Source organism: Aquarana catesbeiana, linkage group LG01 (assembly GCF_042186555.1).
Source record: "Aquarana catesbeiana isolate 2022-GZ linkage group LG01, ASM4218655v1, whole genome shotgun sequence".
Taxonomy (NCBI): Eukaryota; Metazoa; Chordata; class Amphibia; order Anura; family Ranidae; genus Aquarana; species Aquarana catesbeiana.
The window spans coordinates 229,169,734-229,188,082 of NC_133324.1; the positions used below are offsets into that span (position 1 = coordinate 229,169,734).

The 18,349-nt window shown below is 40.8% G+C and overlaps 1 protein-coding gene across 2 annotated transcripts in view; it reads left to right on the forward strand.

Annotated features, from left to right (window-relative positions):
• KSR2 (kinase suppressor of ras 2) overlaps positions 1-18,349 on the forward strand; it is a 707,775-nt gene that overhangs the window by 495,388 nt on the left and 194,038 nt on the right. For both annotated transcript variants that reach the window (XM_073625662.1, XM_073625672.1), the window contains exons 10-12: positions 1,708-1,876; positions 7,183-7,266; positions 13,642-13,708. In XM_073625662.1, the coding sequence (XP_073481763.1) occupies positions 1,708-1,876; positions 7,183-7,266; positions 13,642-13,708 (320 nt within the window). The remainder of the gene's footprint in view (positions 1-1,707; positions 1,877-7,182; positions 7,267-13,641; positions 13,709-18,349) is intronic.

Consider the following 18,349-nt stretch of genomic DNA (forward strand, 5'->3'; position numbering starts at 1 on the left):
GCAGCTACAAATACTGCAGCTGCTGATTTTTAATATATGGACACTTACCTGTCCAGGGAGCCTGCGATGTCGGCACCGCAGCCATTGCCGGTAGGGGAACCCGGCAGTGAAGCCTTTTGGCTTCACAGCGAGTTCCCTACTGCGCAGTGCTACACTTTCTAATTGCCCGGCGGTGGAGGAAGGAGGAGGGCGCCGAGCTTCACTGCGATGCCGTCTCCCGACGTGGGGAAGGTGACTTGTCAAAATCAGGTCCCCGTTCCCCCTGCCCCCCCCCCCCCCCGAAAGGAGGGGGGGGACGAATAAGTGGAAGTGGAACTCCGCTTTAAGTTTTGGATCCCAACATAGAAAGCAAAAGTCCCCCCTCATCCCTTCCCCACCTATTTAACAGCCTGCAGCTGAGAAGTGAGATTACAATGCAATAGTTTTAATGCACATAGGATTCTAGGGAGTTTTTACAGAGAAACTGTGAAACTGTATAGAAACATCAAGAGAGCTTTGACTGGCACATGTACTTGCGGGTGCGTTACTCAAACTTATAATTCATGATGGAGGCAGTTTAACTCTATAAATGCATTTTATTCTCAATGCTCAAAACTATAACTGTGTTAATAGTTGGAAATCTATGGAGGTACAGGAGGCAATTCACTGCTTGAGGTTACTAGCTGAAAAAGGTGCTTATTGTAGAATGTGGTGAGGGTTACAAGGCCTAGGTTGTACTCCTAATATTGTGATCTTAGTGGATGAAGGGGTTGTGCTGAGGGCACAATGTTCACATCTTTCATGGTACAAAGTAACTGTATGACTGCAGAGCCATCTGCTAACCCTTTCTTTCCAGATGGTATGTAGAGATTTTAGGCATTGTATCTTTACATATAAATAAAATGAGATAATAACAAAACAAACACTGGTGAGGGGGAGGACAATTAAAGCTGAGAAAATGTGTGGGATAGAGAAATAATGAGTCTAGGACCATATAGATTGTCATGTTGAAAACTGATTTATTAACTAAACTTAAAGTGAATCCTTCTCTGGAACAATGAAGGGAATTCATTAAGAATCAAAAAGGTAGTGCACATGATAACTTTCCTAGGAGTTATACAATGGAAGATTTTTTCCTCTTAAGTGGGATTTTAAAGGGCGGAGGTCTCAAAAAAGTATAGCAAAAAGTATAAGAAAATATCAAAATTTTATTATATCAAAGATTTAAAAGTATGACATATATATTTTCTTATACTTTTTGCTATACTTTTTTGAGACCTCCGCCCTTTAAAATCCCACTTAAGAGGAAAAAATCTTCCATTGTATATGAATATAGGGATGTGGGCTGGTTGTCTCCTTCCATAAAGTTCGTGTCACCACCCTATTCTCTAGTTCCTAGGAGTTATAGCTCACTGATTGGTTCCACCGAGTCAATGGTTTCTCAAAAGTGGATGTATGCATTAGACGGGAATAAGGGTGTCTCTCTTAAGTGCTGATGCACCCATGGAGATTTACAGAGTTTTTATTTTGTTATAGGGGGCATAAATATTAGTAGGCCTCACAATGGCTATTCTCATTTTGGGTATGACTGCAGGAATAGTATATTGCCATGCCTGTACATGTTTGTTTCATGAAGGATGTAATTTAGTATTATTGTCCTTTGATGTCAAAGTACATCTGCTCTCCTCTCATCTGCTTCCCAATGTGTTATTTCTTTTGTTTTCCCAGGACCACATTCCAGTGCCCTACCAGCCAGATTCCAGCAGCAACCCTTCCTCTACGACATCCTCCACACCGTCCTCACCTGCTCCTCCGCTTCCCCCCAGCGCCACCCCACCCTCTCCTCTCCACCCATCCCCACAATGCACCCGCCAGCAGAAGCCGTTCAACTTACCAGGTACCGAAACCCACCTGGAGCATGAGCTTTCTACCCAATTCTCTGCTGAACTAGTGGCACAGGAAAGATAAATATAGCTGAAGTGGTTCTAAATCAATTCGAAGGCAACTTCATAAAACACTGTTATGCTGAATAGGCAGAGATTATTTACTCACCCCTCTGTCTCCATTAAACCATTCTTCTGGTTTAAAGTTCCTGGGTCTCATCAGCTGATGGCTTCTTCTGTCTGTGTTAATGACTTGCTTTATAGAAGGTTAAATAAACTCTATGACACTTAGCCAGGGGGAGCCACAGGTGTGTTTTACCTGTGAGAGTTTTAGCCTGCTTATTATAAGATTTGGGGCTAGGATTGCAGTAAAGTTATCACTCCCCACTCCCCTTACAACTGGATTTGGTTTAGTAGTGTGTTCTTTAAATAAGTTATTTTTATGTTATACTGCACTGCTGCTGTGAGCTATAGTAACTAAAATGTATGGGAAAATGACAAGGTTTTACAAGATGTTGCATGTTTCATATTGTTGTCAAATGTAAGCAAACAATTGAAAGTACATGAAGTGACCTGCATATTAGTTTTTAATAGGTCTAGGGTGTATAACATACAACTTACTCCCCTGTGAACAATGCAGAATTTGCAGAATCTTTAATGTTTACCCACCAGAATATGTCTTCTTTAAATCGATCATTCTACAAAACTGCAACATTACGAAATACTTTTTGTCGTTTATTTCTGTACAGTTCTACAATTAATATGTAACACAGTCTTTTATTTTGTATTCATAGTAACCACAGTATTTTCTACCAGAGTAGCATTTTCCAAGCTTTATTTTTACTGACAATATATTGAACAAATCCCCAATAAGGCAGTTAAGTTGTAGTTAAAGTTAACAATATATGTCTGATAAAACATGCTTTTAGTCAGCGACTAGTAAATCTGACCATTTTTTCCTTAGCAAAACTATAAGAAACAGCAGCCAACCAAATATAAAGGCTTATCTTTGCATCTGCACTAAAGCTACTTTGTTCACATCTGAGCGTTCTGTCGCCTGAAGCAAAACACCCGTCACTCAAAAAAGTACAGGAGCTTCTTTTTTGGCAGATTACAGGCGTTTTCTGCTTTTTACATTGGTGACCCTTTGAGCTGTACAAAACCGCAACAAAAAATCACGGCAAAAATCGCTGACTTTCTTCCTGAAAGTGATACGCTCAGGTGTGAATGCAGCCTAAAGGTTATATATGCCTGGATGCCTGGTACAAAGCAGTCAGTTTCTTGTATGTGCACGACTGGATTTTGAACTTTGTTACAGATACAGTTGAATTCCTAATAGAAACGTATCTGTTAAAAGAGTTTGGGGTAGATGCCTGGCTAGGTACTGCCTTAAAATGACTATATATTATTCATGTTGGGAAATAAATATTGATCCATTTTGGAAACTCTCTATCAGCAGAATGTGTTTTTCAAGCCTTTTGTACAAAATATTTTACCCAGGCAAAAAAGAGGGAATTCTTTAAATTCTAGAGCTCTTTTAACAAGACAGCAAGTTCTGAAGATTAAAACTTCATTACATCGAAAATGTGCACAATTATTTATATTTGTACTTCCTATGTGCTGCTTAAAGGTTAAAGGAAATGAATTATGGGATATGTATGTAGGCTACCATAGTTGAGCTCTCTGATACATTTATGAACAGTGCAGCAGAATTATTACTAATCTATGGCAAGGTGAATTGGCAGAGGTTATCCAGGACAATTATATAAAGACAGAGAGGAAATTGACTCACCAGCACCCAAATGGACTAGCAGAGAGCTGTTCTATTCACAGCACAGCTCTGAAAGTATCTGCCTGTGTGGAGGGGGGTGTGTGCCTTTCCTCCAATCAGCTGTCTCCCAGTGTAAGAAAAGAATCCACATCCAGTGCTGAATGAGGAAGTGAAAATTCTAACAGGATGTGCACTTTCTAAACAGAATATAAAGCTGAAGACATCAGATATACATGTAAAATGTATGTAGGGAGATTTGTTTCATCTCTGTGTATCATCTGAGGCTGTTCACTTCACTGGGTATATGTGAGGGTTTACATCCACTTTAAGAGCAAGTTTGGGGGACCAGGTACAAGTGTCTAGTATTTTTTTCCCAATAATGTAATAAGAACATTAATTTGTCTTCTGCATTGTGGCTGAAACTCCCTTAGGAAGAACAGCAAAAGTATATAGTATCTTTCCAAGTTTCCTAATTTGGATACAAAGATCCTTCCTCTAACTGCACCCTCTTCTTCTCAGTAGAACTTAGAGGTACAGTATTTTCCTTAAAAAAATAAAGGATAGGCTACTAGTGTATTTTTTTTTTGAGACACTAGGATGACTCTAGTCTATTGGGGAAAATTGTAAGAAACGTTTTTTCTGCAGTTTAATTTTATCCCAGTGAATCCCAGTCCTGCAGAATATGCATCTCCTAGAAATATATTAGTTTTAGTATAAAATATTGGCTTGGGTTGAGCAGACGTGTTTGTATTTTATCATTTTATATGGTTTATCATTTTGCTGCTGGGATAAAGCTTCCATCTGCTGCAATGTTTATTTTTTGGCTCAAAAGCTTTCAGTACGTTTTCCCTGATTTAAATTATTATAAAAATGTGATCATAAGCTAAGTCTGTTTAAGTGAATCCTTCTATAAGAAAACTAAAAACCTAGTATTCATATGCAAACAAGAAAATACATAGAATGGGGATTTATCTTTTTATTAACTTCTATTCTAATGACATTAAAAAAAAGTTATATTGATATAAATGAATACATTTGTAACCAAATTCAGTATGTCGCTGCTGATAGGTCATACTGTTGTAGCCCCCTGTCATAAATAATGAATGAGGTTTTCCACATAATGCAAAATCTATATACAACGGGTCCTCTCTTCAGTTATTCTTCACATTGCTCTGTGACAGAGCAAAATCTGTACAACTAGTGATCTTTTGACTAGTTTTATAAAAGATTAGTGTGCGTGTGTAAGTTTTGGGGAAGGGGGGAGTAGACCTCTCAGTTTTGTTGCAGTGGGAAATGGGGGATATTGATTGCTGAGCAATGAAATTTTGAATAACAGCAGGGCATTTCCGAGAAACTACAGGCTTGAGGGGGGGTCTACTGAGAAATAAAGTACTTTCTAGAAACTTGGAGGATGAACTTCTCCACAGTGTCTGCAGCTGCATAGGTCAGAAACACCTGTTTTAAAGTTTATTTACTTCTTGTTATGAGTATAAAAATATGTTAATGTCTGTAACCTGATCACAGTTCTACTTTAAAATCATATTGTATAATGTAAAGGAGAAGAGTGAACTAACATCGTAGTACCCATAGTTTCTCTTTACCTGTTGGTGTACAGGCTTGACTTTTTTTAAATGATAAAATTCAAGGAATGTTTAAGCTTAGATACACACACAAGAAAGGAGGTAAAGGGGTGCATAGGAATGAAAGGTAAGTCCCCCTTGTGGAGATTACAGCAAGTACCCAAAGGTTAACAAAGTGCAAAATACAAATGACACACAATTATTAAATGACACAGCATCAGTCAAGCATATACAAGTAGGTCATGTGATCACAATACTTGATAGCGATGGGGAGCCAACTGTCTCTTCTACCAGGAATTGAACAACATGCATAGAGCAACAGAGGTAAAATTAGGGAAGAGGAGATTGTCCAGTCAAGGGTTGGCTCAATAGCACCAATACTGTTGCAGTTAGTGGTAGGCTACTTTCACATTGAGGCGCTTTACAGGTGCTACAGCGCTAAAAATAGTGCCTGTATAGCGCCTGTAAAGAGCCTCTCCTGTGTCTTCAGTGTGAAAGCCCGAGGGCTTTCACACTGGAGCGGTGCGCTTGCAGGACGGTCTGAAAAAGTCCTGCAAGCCGCATCTTTGCAGCACTATAGGAGCGGTTTATTCACCGCTCCTAAAGTGCCCCTTCCCATTGAAAACAATAGGGCATCGCCGCAAACCCGCCGGCAAAGCCTTTTTGGCTGTTAGCGGGGGTTAAAACTGCCCCACTAGAGGCCAAATATCGCCGCTAAAATGACGGTAAAGCAGCGCTAAATATAGCACCGCTTTACCGCCGACGCCCACATCTCCCCAGTCTGAAAGTAGCCATAGAGAAGTCTATCCAAACGCTCCATGTTTTCATGAAGTTCGAGTGCTGATCATGTAGGTTAGCTGTTAATTCCTCTATCCACATACTATTATCCACATACTATTAAAATAAAAGAATCTTGCGCTAAAAGAAAAAACAGTAAATAAAAAGAAAAAAAAGCAGCTAACACTATATTGCTGGACACAATAATGAAACATATAATAGAAAGGTGTAGTGCTAAAATAATAAATAAACAATAAAGTCCATCAATCAAATGTTTTTTTTGAAAGAACGATCAAATCCAAATCTTCATCCAAAGACTGATGAAGCGGAAAGGATAGCCACCACCAACACCCAAATCAACTGACCCTTACCTTCAGTGTGTAGGGTACACACAGAATGAACATTGATAACATTGATGAATGGCCCCAACGATCTCTCTGCAACGATCGATACACCTCAGATGGCAGTAAAGCCTAGTAATCTCTCTATGAACAAATCACTAATATTTCCCCAGACAGCTCCAGCATCCACATATGTGTATGGAAAAAATAAGGAAACTCATTGGGTGTTGATGGTGGCTATCCTTTCCGCTTCATCAGTCTTTGGATGAAGATTTGGATTTGATTGTTCTTTCAAAAAAATTTTTTGGATTGATGGACTTTATTGTTTATTATTTTAGCGCTACACCTTTCTATTATATATCCACATACTATTACCAAATGTCTGGAGATCTCTAGTACCTAGGGATCAAGGCCCAACCTGTGGTTAGAAAAAATCCGAAGAAGGCCCTTCTTAGTGGCCATAAATTAATCTGGAATGATAGAAAGCATAAAGCTTCACCTTGCAAATGAAATTTGACATAGAGCCTAATCAGCTCTATAATTTAATAACCTGGATTGATAAATATAGGCACACAAAAATGTTTTTTTTACAACCAGATTGTGTTCACAAGCTTTTCTTTCCTGCAATTTGTCTTCTGGCAAATGCTGAATTTAGCAGAACTGTTTGTCTCATAACTGCTAAATATAGTGCTAATTTGCCAGGTAATTTGGAAGTTTAATCTGTTATTTGATTTTCTGTTTCACACATAAAGCTATGTTTTAAAGATACTGAGAAAGTTATCACACTTTCGAGATAATACAGCAGGATATGCTTTATTAATACAATTTCTCTGTTTTATATTTTCTTATAGGGTCCAACAGTACGACTCATCCGTGTCCCTCTTTGCTGCAAGGTTCTCATTACTACAAGTATAAACAGCAGTTCATATTTCCAGGTAGGGTTAATATCCAAGAAGCTTTGTTTGGTCATCTTAAAACATAGAATGTAATATTCTGCAAACCTGTGGCAGGTGATATTGTTAACTCATTAGGTTCAGGTCAGCCTAGCATCAGGACCCCTCACTTTATTCTTTATCCTTTCATCTCTGTGTTGGTTTTGATCAATATTTGAATGGCATGCCTTGAATGTGTCATGTACAGTTACATCCCATGCTTCTGCTTAGAAACTCCTGTCTTTACATTTGATATGTCCAGTGTATTTCTGGAACCAAACTTGCAAAGGTACACCAGTCACATTATCTCACAAAAGTGAGTACACCCCTTACATTTTTGTAAATATTTTATTATATCTTTTCATGTGACAACACTGAAGAAATTACACTTTGCTACAATGTAAAGCAGTGTGTGTACAGCTTGTATAACAGTGTAAATTTGCTGTCCCCTCAAAATAACTCAACACACAGCCATTAATGTCTAAACCGCTAGCAACAAAAGTGAGTACACCCCTAAGTGAAAATGTCCAAATTGGGCCCAACTAGTGATTTTCCCTCCCCGGTATCATATGGTTCATTAGTGTTACAAAGTCTCAGGTGTAAATGGGGAGCAGGTGTGTTAAATTTGGTGTTATTGCTCTCACTCTTTCTTATACTGGTCACTGGAAGTTTAACATGGCACCTCATGGCAAAGAACTCTCTGAGGGTCTGAAAAAAAGAATTGTTGCTCTACATAAAGATGACCTAGACCAGTGATGGCGAATATTGGCACCCCAGATGTTTTGGAACTACATTTTCCATGATACTCAACTACACTGCAGAGTGCATGAGCATCATGAGAAATGTAGTTCCAAAACATCTGGGGTGCCAAGGTTCGCCATCACTGACCTAGGCTATAAGAAGATTGCCAAGACCCTGAAACTGAGCTGCAGCATGGTGGCCAAGACCATACAGCGGTTTAACAGGACAGGTTCCACTCAGAACAGGCCTCGTCATGGTCGACCAAAGAAGTTGGGTGAATGTGCTTTGCATTATATCCAGAGGTTGTCTTTGGGAAATGGTCGTATGAGTGCTGCCAGCATTGCTGCAGAGGTTGAAGGGGTGGGGGGTCAGCCTGTCAGTGCTCAGACCATATGCCGCACACTGCATCAAATTGGTCTGCATGGCTGTCATCCCAGAAGGAAGCCTCTTCTAAAGATGAGGTGAAGAAAGCCCGCAAACTGTTTGCTGAAGACAAGCAGACTAAGGACATGGATTACTGGAACCATGTCCTATGGTCGGGAGAGACCAAGATAAACTTATTTGGTTCAGATGGTGTCAAGCGTGTGTGGCGGCAACCAGGTGAGGAGTACAAAGACAAGTGTGTTTTGCCTGCAGTCAAGCATGGTGGTGGGAGTGTCATGGTCTGGGGCTGCATGAGTACTGCCAGCACTGGGGAGCTACAGTTCATTGAGCAAACCAGGAATGTCAACATGTACTGTGACATACTGAAGCAGAGCATGATCCCCTCCCTTCGGAGACTGGGCCGCAGGGCAGTATTCCAACATGATAACAACCCCAAACACACCTCCAAGACGACCACTGCCTTGTTAAAGAAGCTGAGGGTAATGTTGATGGACTGGCCAAGCATGTCTCAAGAACTAAACCCTATTGAACATCTGTCGGGCATCATCAAACAGAAGGTGGAGGAGCGCAAGGTCTCTAACATCCACCAGCTCTGTGATATCATCATGGAGGAGTGGAAGAGGACACTAGTGGCAACCTGTGAAGCTCTGGTGAACTCCATGCCCGAGAGGGTTAAGGCAGTGCTGGAAAAAAACGGTGGCCACGCAAAACTTTGGGCTCAATTTGGACATTTTCACTTAGGGGTGTACTCACTTTTGTTGCCAGCGGTTTAGACATTAATGGCTGTGTGTTGAGTTATTTTGAGGGGACAGCAAATTTACACTGTTATACAAGCTGTGCACTCATTAGTTTACATTGTAGCAAAGTGTAATTTCTTCAGTTTTGTCACATGAAAAGATATAATAAAATATTTACAAAAATGTGAGGGGTGTACTCACTTTTGTGAGATACTGTATATATTTCAAATCTTTTCACATCAGCTACATTTGTGTTTGTTTAATTGTTTAGTAGCATGATATTAAAGCTGAACTCTGGGCAGATATGAAATGCACAGACGGAAATCTATAGTCATTGATACAAAATTTTTTGCAAAATACTATTTTTTTTATCCCTTGGTACAACATTTGGCGGTCAGCCATCAATGAGTGCTGAGCATTTTTCTCTTTTTCGGGTGCGGCAGGCGGCATGATTGACAATGGATTTACATCTGGGGACACTGTTTTTTTTATTTTGTACTAAAGGAATTGTCAAAAATGGTGTCTCTGTGTTTTTATTACTTTTTGACACTTTCTTGGTAAATGGGTAAGGGGTATTATGTACCCCATACTCCTTCACACAGGGGGGGCTGGGACCTGGTGGCCCTCTTGTTAAAGGGGGCTTACAGATCCCAATAAGCCCCCCTGCCCGCAGACCCCCACAACCACAGCCCAGGGTTGTGGGTAAGAGACCCTTGTCCCAATCAACATGGGGCAAGGTCTTTTAGGGTGGGGGGGCAGGGCCCCACCTGTCCCAAAACACCCCCCCATGTTGAGGGCATGTGGCCTGGTATGGTTCAGGAGGGGGGGGGCACTCGCCCCCCCCCCCCTTTTCCTGACCTGCCAGGCTGCGTGCTCAGATAAGGATCTGGTATGGATTTTGGGGCAGACCCCATGCCATCACTACTACTGAAAAAACAATTGTTTTTTAAAAAGAATTTTACACTGATACATGTGCCCCAGGGCAGTACCCGGACCCCTTTACCCCTTTTATGGCCAATTACTTGCATATAAGCCTTCAAAATGGTTACTTTTGATTTCTCATGTTCGGCTCCCATAGACTTTAAGTTCGCTGTTTGGGGAAGAACTTTTCCCCTGTTCGGGAGTTCTGCTGCCATGGCAGCCTGGGCTCAGAAGAAGTAGGTTGATTGATGCTGTCTGTCATTCAACCCAGAAGACTGATGACATCTAGTGGAGGAAACAAAGTACTTTGGGGGACAGTTCTGGATTTAAAGTGAGTATCGCAAGAAAGCTGCTTTCTTATTTAACCTTTTAAAGGGCTATTATTTTTAACTTTATAGCCCACCAAAGCTAAGAACATTGCAAGTGTAGTCATCTAACCTATAGTCTAATCTGACGTTTTATGGCAGAAGCTTAGTATATTTTGACAATGCAATAAGCTATCCAATGTCATACTGAAATAGGAGCAGACTATGGGAAAATCTGCCTTAGCCTATCTTCACATTGATGCGATTTGGCATGTGATTTGAGAAGTCAAATTGCATGCCAGATCGGCAGCTATTGCCGGCAATGGCACCGTCCGAATCGGTGCGATGCCGACTTTGCGGCACTACAACGATACCCAAAAGTAGATGTCTGTCAAATCGCCTCCTGAAATCGGACTGCATTGCCGGGTTGAAATCGTGCGAGTTCAGCTGAACTCGCACGATTTCAAACCCTCTCCGATGTGAACCTAGGCCTAATGTTTATTGCCAATATACGCAACACACTAGTGTTCAACTATCACCTTAACACGGTGTGGGAGGTCACCAAGCCCCAGGACCATGTCTTATATGGGTCAGACCTGTGCTACCAAAGTATTCTTTCATATATACAGAGTTTTAATAAGCCATGTAATCTCCATTACTATGAGAATGAATGATGACTTTAGAGTATATAATCCACATTCTTTAAATAAATAACATTTTACTATATGCTTGGACTAGTGTATACTTTTCAAGATTTTGGGCTTAATGTTCACCTCAAAACTCATTAGGGATAGTATTGTGGATGTTCATACAGCTATGCTCTTTTTGTATTAGTTTGTGTTTAGAGAGCCTTACTCCTAATTACATTTGTATTCTCTGCTCATGAGAGGGAAGTCGAGAGGCAATGCTTCTTACATGCTACCATCATTATCTGCTGTAGCTGCCCGAAAAGTCAGGCCATCACACACTGTGTTGGCTAACAAGAAGAAACCTTGTCAGCACACTTCCTACAGACTTACTGGTAAACTAATGGCCCTGATGTAGTCTGCAGCTGCAAACACACTGCAGTTATTATAGTATAGTAAAAGTATTGAAAACATCACCATTTTTCTAGCTAAATATATTTCTAAAGGTGCTATTGACATGAAATTTTCACCACATGTTGGTAACAACCCATGCAATCTATACATACAAAGAAACCAAAACAAATAAATTCAGAAATTAAGCTATGTGTAATAAAATGGAATGACACAGGGAAAAAGTACTGGACACGCTAACCGAAATGTATTTAATACAAAATCCTATGTTGGCAATGACAGCTTCAAGACACCTCCTGTATGGAGCAACTAGTTGTATGCATTGCTCATGTGTGATTTTGGCCCATTCTTCCACACAGTCTTCAAATCGTGAAGGTTCCATGGGCCTCTTCTATGAACGCTGATCTGTAGTTATTTCCATAGATTTTCTATTGGATTCAAGTCAGGTGACTGGCTGGGCCATTTTAGCAAATTTATATTCTTTCTTTGAAACCAGTTGAGAGTTTCCTTGGCTTTGTTTTTGGGATCATTGTCTTGTTGAAATGTCCACCCTCGTTTCATTTTCATCACCCTGGTAGATGGAAGCAGATTTTTTATCAAGAATGTCTTGGTACATTTTTCCATTCATCCTTCCTTCAATGCGATGACGTTTGCCAGTACCGTATGCTGAAAAACAGCCCCACACCATGATGTTCCCACCTTTAAACTTCACTGTTGGTATGGGGGTGTTTTGGGGGTGATGTGCAGTGCCATTTGACCTCCAAACATGGTGTGTATTATGGCATCCAAAGAGTTCAGTTTTGGTCTCATCTGACCAGACTGTTATCTCCCAGTATTTCACAGGCTTGTCTAAATGTTGTACAGCAAACTTTAAACAAGCTTCAACATGCTTTTTCTTCAGCAATGGAGTCTTGCTTGGTGAGCGAGCATGCAGGCCATGGAGGTTGAGTGCATTACTTACTGTTTTTTTAAACAATTGTGCCTGCTAATTCCAGGTCTTTCTGAAGCTCTCCACAATTGGTCCTTTGCCCTTGGACAGCTCTTCTGATAATTCTTTTCACTCTGTCAGAAATCTTGCGAGGAGCACCTGGTTGTGGCCAGTTTATGGTGAAATGATGTTCTTTCCACTTCCGGATTATAGCTCCAACAGTGCTCACTGGAGCATTCAGAAGTTTAGAAATCCTGTAATCCTGTAACCAATGCCATCAATATGTTTTGCAACAATAAGGTTGCAAAGGTCTTAAGAGAGCACTTTACTTTTACCCTTCATGAGATGTTTCTTGTGTGACACCTTGGTAAAGAGACACCTTTATATAGGCCATCAGTTGAGACTGAACCAACTGATAATAATTTGCACTGACAAGGGGCCGGATTGCATTCTAATTACTGATAGATTTCAGCTGGTGTTTTGGCTGCCCATGCCCTTTTGCACCTTCATGTGTTCAATACTTTTTTCCCTGTGTCATTCCATTTTTTTACACATGACTTAATTTCTGAACTCATTTTTTGGGGGTTTCTTTGTATGTATGGATTGCATGGCTTGTTACCGACATGTGGTGAAAATGTCATGTCAATAGCACCTTTAGAAATATATTTACCTAGAAAAATGATGATGTGTTCAGTACTTATTTAACCTGCTGTATATTGTACATTCACATCAGCCCCTGCCCTCATTGAGCTTATAATCTAAGGTCCCTAACTCACATTCATACATACACATACTAGGGCCAACTTAGACAGGCACCAATTAACCTACCAGCATGTCTTTGGAGTGAGGGAGAAAACCCACACAGGCACAGGGGGAACATGCAGACTCCAAGCAGGTAGTGATGTGGTTGGGATATGCTTAGACACCGTATGTTGCAGTTAGTGTATTTTACACCTTTGAAATATCACTATAAGTGGCTATACTGGGAGAAATGTGTACATTAGTCTTGACACATATGAAGTTGTGAATCCTCTTCGACTTCTAAAATCTGACCCTAATGGTTCCTAGATAACATAATACCTAATGATTAGCCCAACCTTTAAGAAGGGATTGACCTCTCAGAGCTCAGCAGAGGGATACTTAAGAAGAGTTAAAAGTAATATATAAGCTTGTGTCCCCTTTCACAGGCAGGTAACAAAAATTATAGATAAGTGGAGAACCTGCGTAATGCTATTCTTCTTATATGTATTCAAATTTGTTGCTGTAAACTTTTTAGTATCTCTTTATTTTGTGATCTTTTTTGTAATCTTCTTTTTTATTTGTAGATGTTGTGCCTGAAGTCCCTCCCCGAGCACCCCAAGTAATCCTTCATCCAGTGACTTCTAATCCAGGGTATGTGGTCCTTTCTCCTATCCACTGTGTTCAGTTAATAGGAGTGTATACTTTACCTGAAAAAAATAGAAGACCTTTTATGTCACAAAGACATGGACAGAGCTCCTAGGGCCCGCATCCTTCACCTCCTGACTGGTGTGACAATCCATTTTTGTTGACTACAGATAAAGAGAAAGCTAGCACATAATCTGTGTATATAAAGCTTTTTGTTTGTGGCATGTCTTAAAACAGTTGTAAACTGCTGATGTTCAAAAAAGAAAAAACCTGCACGGCAATGGCATAAAGCAGTGCATACTAGCACATTATGAAATAGTCACCCTTGGACAAATCCCTCCAGCGCTGTAAAGTCACCACTGAGAGGGCTGATGATATCTTCCCCCCTCTTTCTTCCAGGTTCACGATCACGGTCCCGGCACAATGCTCTGAAAGTTCTGGCAAGGTATGCTGGACCTTCAAAGTGCATGCACCAGTGATGTCACTAGCTGCATGCAGGGCGAATATCTCCTAAATGGTGCACGTTTAGGAGATATTAATTTATAATAGGCTTACCTGTAGGTAAAAATTACCAAGCAGGGTTTACTACTGCTTTAAGAGCCAGCATGAATGCAAGTTTGTGGAAAGGCTGGTTTGCAAACCTAAATCAACTGACATTTGACTGATAGGCACTTTATACTACCAATATACTACAAACTATACTATTTTGTAAATATTTTATTCTATTTTTTCTATCTTTTCATGTGACAACACCGAAGAAATGACACTTTGCTACAATATAAAGTAGTAAAGTAGTGAGTGTACAGCTTGTATAACAGTGTAAATTTGCTGTCCCCTCAAAATAACTCAGCACACAGCCATTAATGTCTAAACCGCTGGCAACAAAAGTGAGTATACCCCTAAGTAAAAATGTCCAAATTGGGCCCAATTAGTAATCTTCCCTCCCCGGTGTCATGTGACTTGTTAGTGTTACAAGGTCTCAGGGGGAGCAGGTGTGTTAAATTTGGTGTTATCGCTCTCACTCTCTCATACTGGTCACTGGAAGTTCAACATGGCACCTCAAGGCAAAGAACTCTCTGAGGATCTAAAAAAAAGAATTGTTGCTCTACATAAAGATGGCCTACGCTATAAGAAGATTGCCAAGACCCTGAAACTGAGCTGCAGCACGGTGGCCAAGACCATACAGTGGTTTAACAGGACAGGTTCCACTCAGAACAGGCCTCACCATGGTCGACCAAAGAAGTTGAGTGAACGTGCTCAGCGTCATATCCAGAGGTTGTCTTTGGGAAATAGACATATGAGTGCTGCCAGGATTGCTGCAGAGGTTGAAGGGCTGGGGGGGTCAGCCTGTCAGCACAAGAAAGCCCGCAGTTTGTTAAAGACATGCAAACTAAGGACATGGATTACTGGAACCAAGTCATGTGGTCTGATGAGACCAAGATAAACTTATTTGGTTCAGATGGTGTCTAGCGTGTGTGGCGGCAACCAGGTGAGGAGTACAAAGACAAGCGTGTCTTGCCTACAGTCAAGCGTGGTGGTGGGAGTGTCATGGTCTGGTACTACATGAGTGCTGCCGGCACTGGGAAGCTACAGTTCATTGAGGGAATCATGAATGCCAACATATACTGTGACATACTGAAGCAGAGCATGATCCTCCTCCCTTTGGAGACTGGGCCGCAGGGCAGTATTCCAACATAACAACCCCAAACACACCTCCAAGATGACAACTGCCTTTCTAAAAAAGCTGAGGATAAAGTTGATGGACTGGCCAAGCATGTCTACAGACCTAAACCATATTGAGCATCTGTGGGGCATCCTCAAATGGAAGGTGTAGGAGCGCAAGTTCTCTAACATCCATCAGCTCCGTGATGTCGTCATGGAGGAGTGGAATAGCACTCAAGTGGCAACCTGTGAAGCTCTGGTGAACTCCATGCCCAAGAGGGTTAAGGCAGTGCTGGAAAATATTGAAACCTTGAGCCCAATTTAGACATTTTCATTTAGGGGTGTACTCACTTTTGTTGCCAGCGGTTTAGACATTAATGGCTGTGTGTTGAGTTATTTTGAGGGGACAGCAAATTTACACTGTTATACAAGCTGTACACTCACTACAAGGGGTGTACTCACTTTTGTGAGATACTGTATAAAGGTATGAAAGCCTAATATGTTTTATTCAAAAAAGATTAAACACTTGTTTTGCTTTTCTTTAAAAGTGAAATAAACAAAGGGATTAAGGACCATTAATACATATTAAATCTGTCATTTTTTAATTTTATTTTATTAGAATTAAGGCATTTTTTTGTTTTAGACAGAGTTGGATAGGTATAGAAAGCATCTCATGGAAATTTCCTGGTCAGACACAGATAGCAACAAAACAAAAGGAAAGTCTTATCAAAAACTAAAGGTCTTTAAATATTAGTGTTTTTCAACATGCGTGTGTACACTTTGGCAGCTCCCGCCCAACCCCCCTCCCTGTAGCCGTCCCGCCCCCACCTCATCTAATTCTTTTTCGGCTCCCTCTAAATGCCAGGCCCTGCTAAGAGAATGACAGGAGCAGAGGCTGGGAGTGGCATCGGCTCCTTTTAAACCCCGCCTGCCAGTGGAGCATGCCCCCCCCCCCGATGCGGCTCCACACTCACCCTCAGCTTATTTCCACTCCCCTATTGCAAGCAGGGGAGTGGAAATTTTGAGGGCTGCTTAATTGACTTCTGTTGGAGAGACATGCTGGAAAACATTTGTTGATCAGTGGCTACAGTTAGTCACTTGCATTTGCTGATCAGTGTATTCTGACAGCGGCCAGTCCCGCTGCCAGAATACAGTGTCCTGGTAGGGGGTTACTCTATCCACCTCTTTTGTGGCTGAAAAAAAAAAAAACGTGTATAGTCAGCTTAAGAATCTATCATGCTTTCAGTGTTATCTGGAAGTGGGAGTGTTCAACAGCTTGCAGAATGAAAGGAACACAGCGAGTGCCTCAACAGCTTGGCAGTGCTTTTTTATTGTCTAATCAGCAGAAAGGGGACACACGGATGCAGATCTCCAAAGGTGAATGCTTGTGTCACTATTTTGACTTTACACTCTAGGGTACAGTGGACTTACCCCATCTATGCAGCAGTTCACCGGTGGCGTCCTTTCCTCGGTGGCTTTCCCTTCCTCTGCTCTCCAAAGGCATCACGGGCTTTCGTTTTCCACCCTCCTCCACAGTGGCCAGTCGAGAGTCTGGCCACCGAGGATGAGGTGATGTTCACCTCCTTTTTGCAAGGGGCCCCACACCCTCACAGACCATCATGTTTAAAGTTCTATTACTAGCACGCATTTTGGTTGCCCTGTTCCTATGCTCCTTTTGTCTGTCCTGATGTATTTACCTCCTAGTGTGTTTTTTTGGTCAGTGCTGAATTCTTTGCTGACCATCCTGGGTTTGGCAAGAATTTTGCTTGTGGCTAGATCAGGGACAGGACACCCGTTTGGTAGGGAAAGTGCTTAGCATCAGGGAGAGGTTGGTGAAAGTGCAGGGACACGTTATCCTTTCTGGATGCCTCCCCACTTGACCAGCCATTACGCATTCCACTCAGCATACCTGATACTAGTTCTACTGACATATCGCTTTTACATGCTGTGAACACTCCCAGTCGGGTTGCCTTGCAGCTGGGACTACTCTGTATTGCCGAACTTCAGTTATAGTATTTTTCTGTTTTTCTTCACTGCAACTGAGTGTTTTCTGCCGCCGCACCATACTGCACCTACCCACAAGCAGTTCCAGTCGCACATACTATAAATATATTTAAAAGCTGCATCTTACCAGCAAATGATGGAAGTATAAAAGGAGATTTTGTGTTTAGCTTCAGAGATGAAAAAAAATAACAGACATAAATTAATCCTCCGGCAGGGAGCAGTGTGGGCAGCTGTATAAACAGGGAAAATAAAATGAATTGGCAATAACTACAGCTCTTGATTCTGTCATGTTTTTTATTTGCATCTAGTTTCATTCCAAGAGTTCAAAATGTAAAGAATATAGAGAGGAAATTCATGTGATTGTTTGTGGGTTTTTTTAATATATAATTAATTGCAAATAAATAAAATGCAATACAATATTACGTGTCAAAGCAATGTTTATACAATTTTATTAGAGCAGATTGTGTGAGGGTAGTGTTACAAACAGGGATGAGTGTAGCCAATTTCTCAATTTTTCTATTAAATATAATAAATATCAAAAAGATGAACTGTTCTTGCTAAATTATACGATTTCCTGAAAATTGGACGTATCAGCGTGTATAAATTCAAGAGAGCCAAAACATTTGCAATTTGCTGATCTGCAGATTCATTTGGTTTTCAGATCAGTTCACTTACCATCAAGTTTTGACTACTTCATGGAACTTCCAAACAAAATGGTGTTGTATAACTAGATGAGCTGGGCTTTTATATAAAATAAAAACCGTGTCCTCTTGTCTCACACACTTGCCCCAGCCCCCTTCAAATGTAAAATCTTACAGTCGGGTCCTCCCTCTTTTTTTTTCATTGTGTGTGTGTATATATATATATATATATATATATATATATATATATATATATATATATATATATATATATATATATAATGTTTGGGGTTAATTACGGTAGATTTAGTGTAGAGCTTACCATTGAGTCCACGCCATT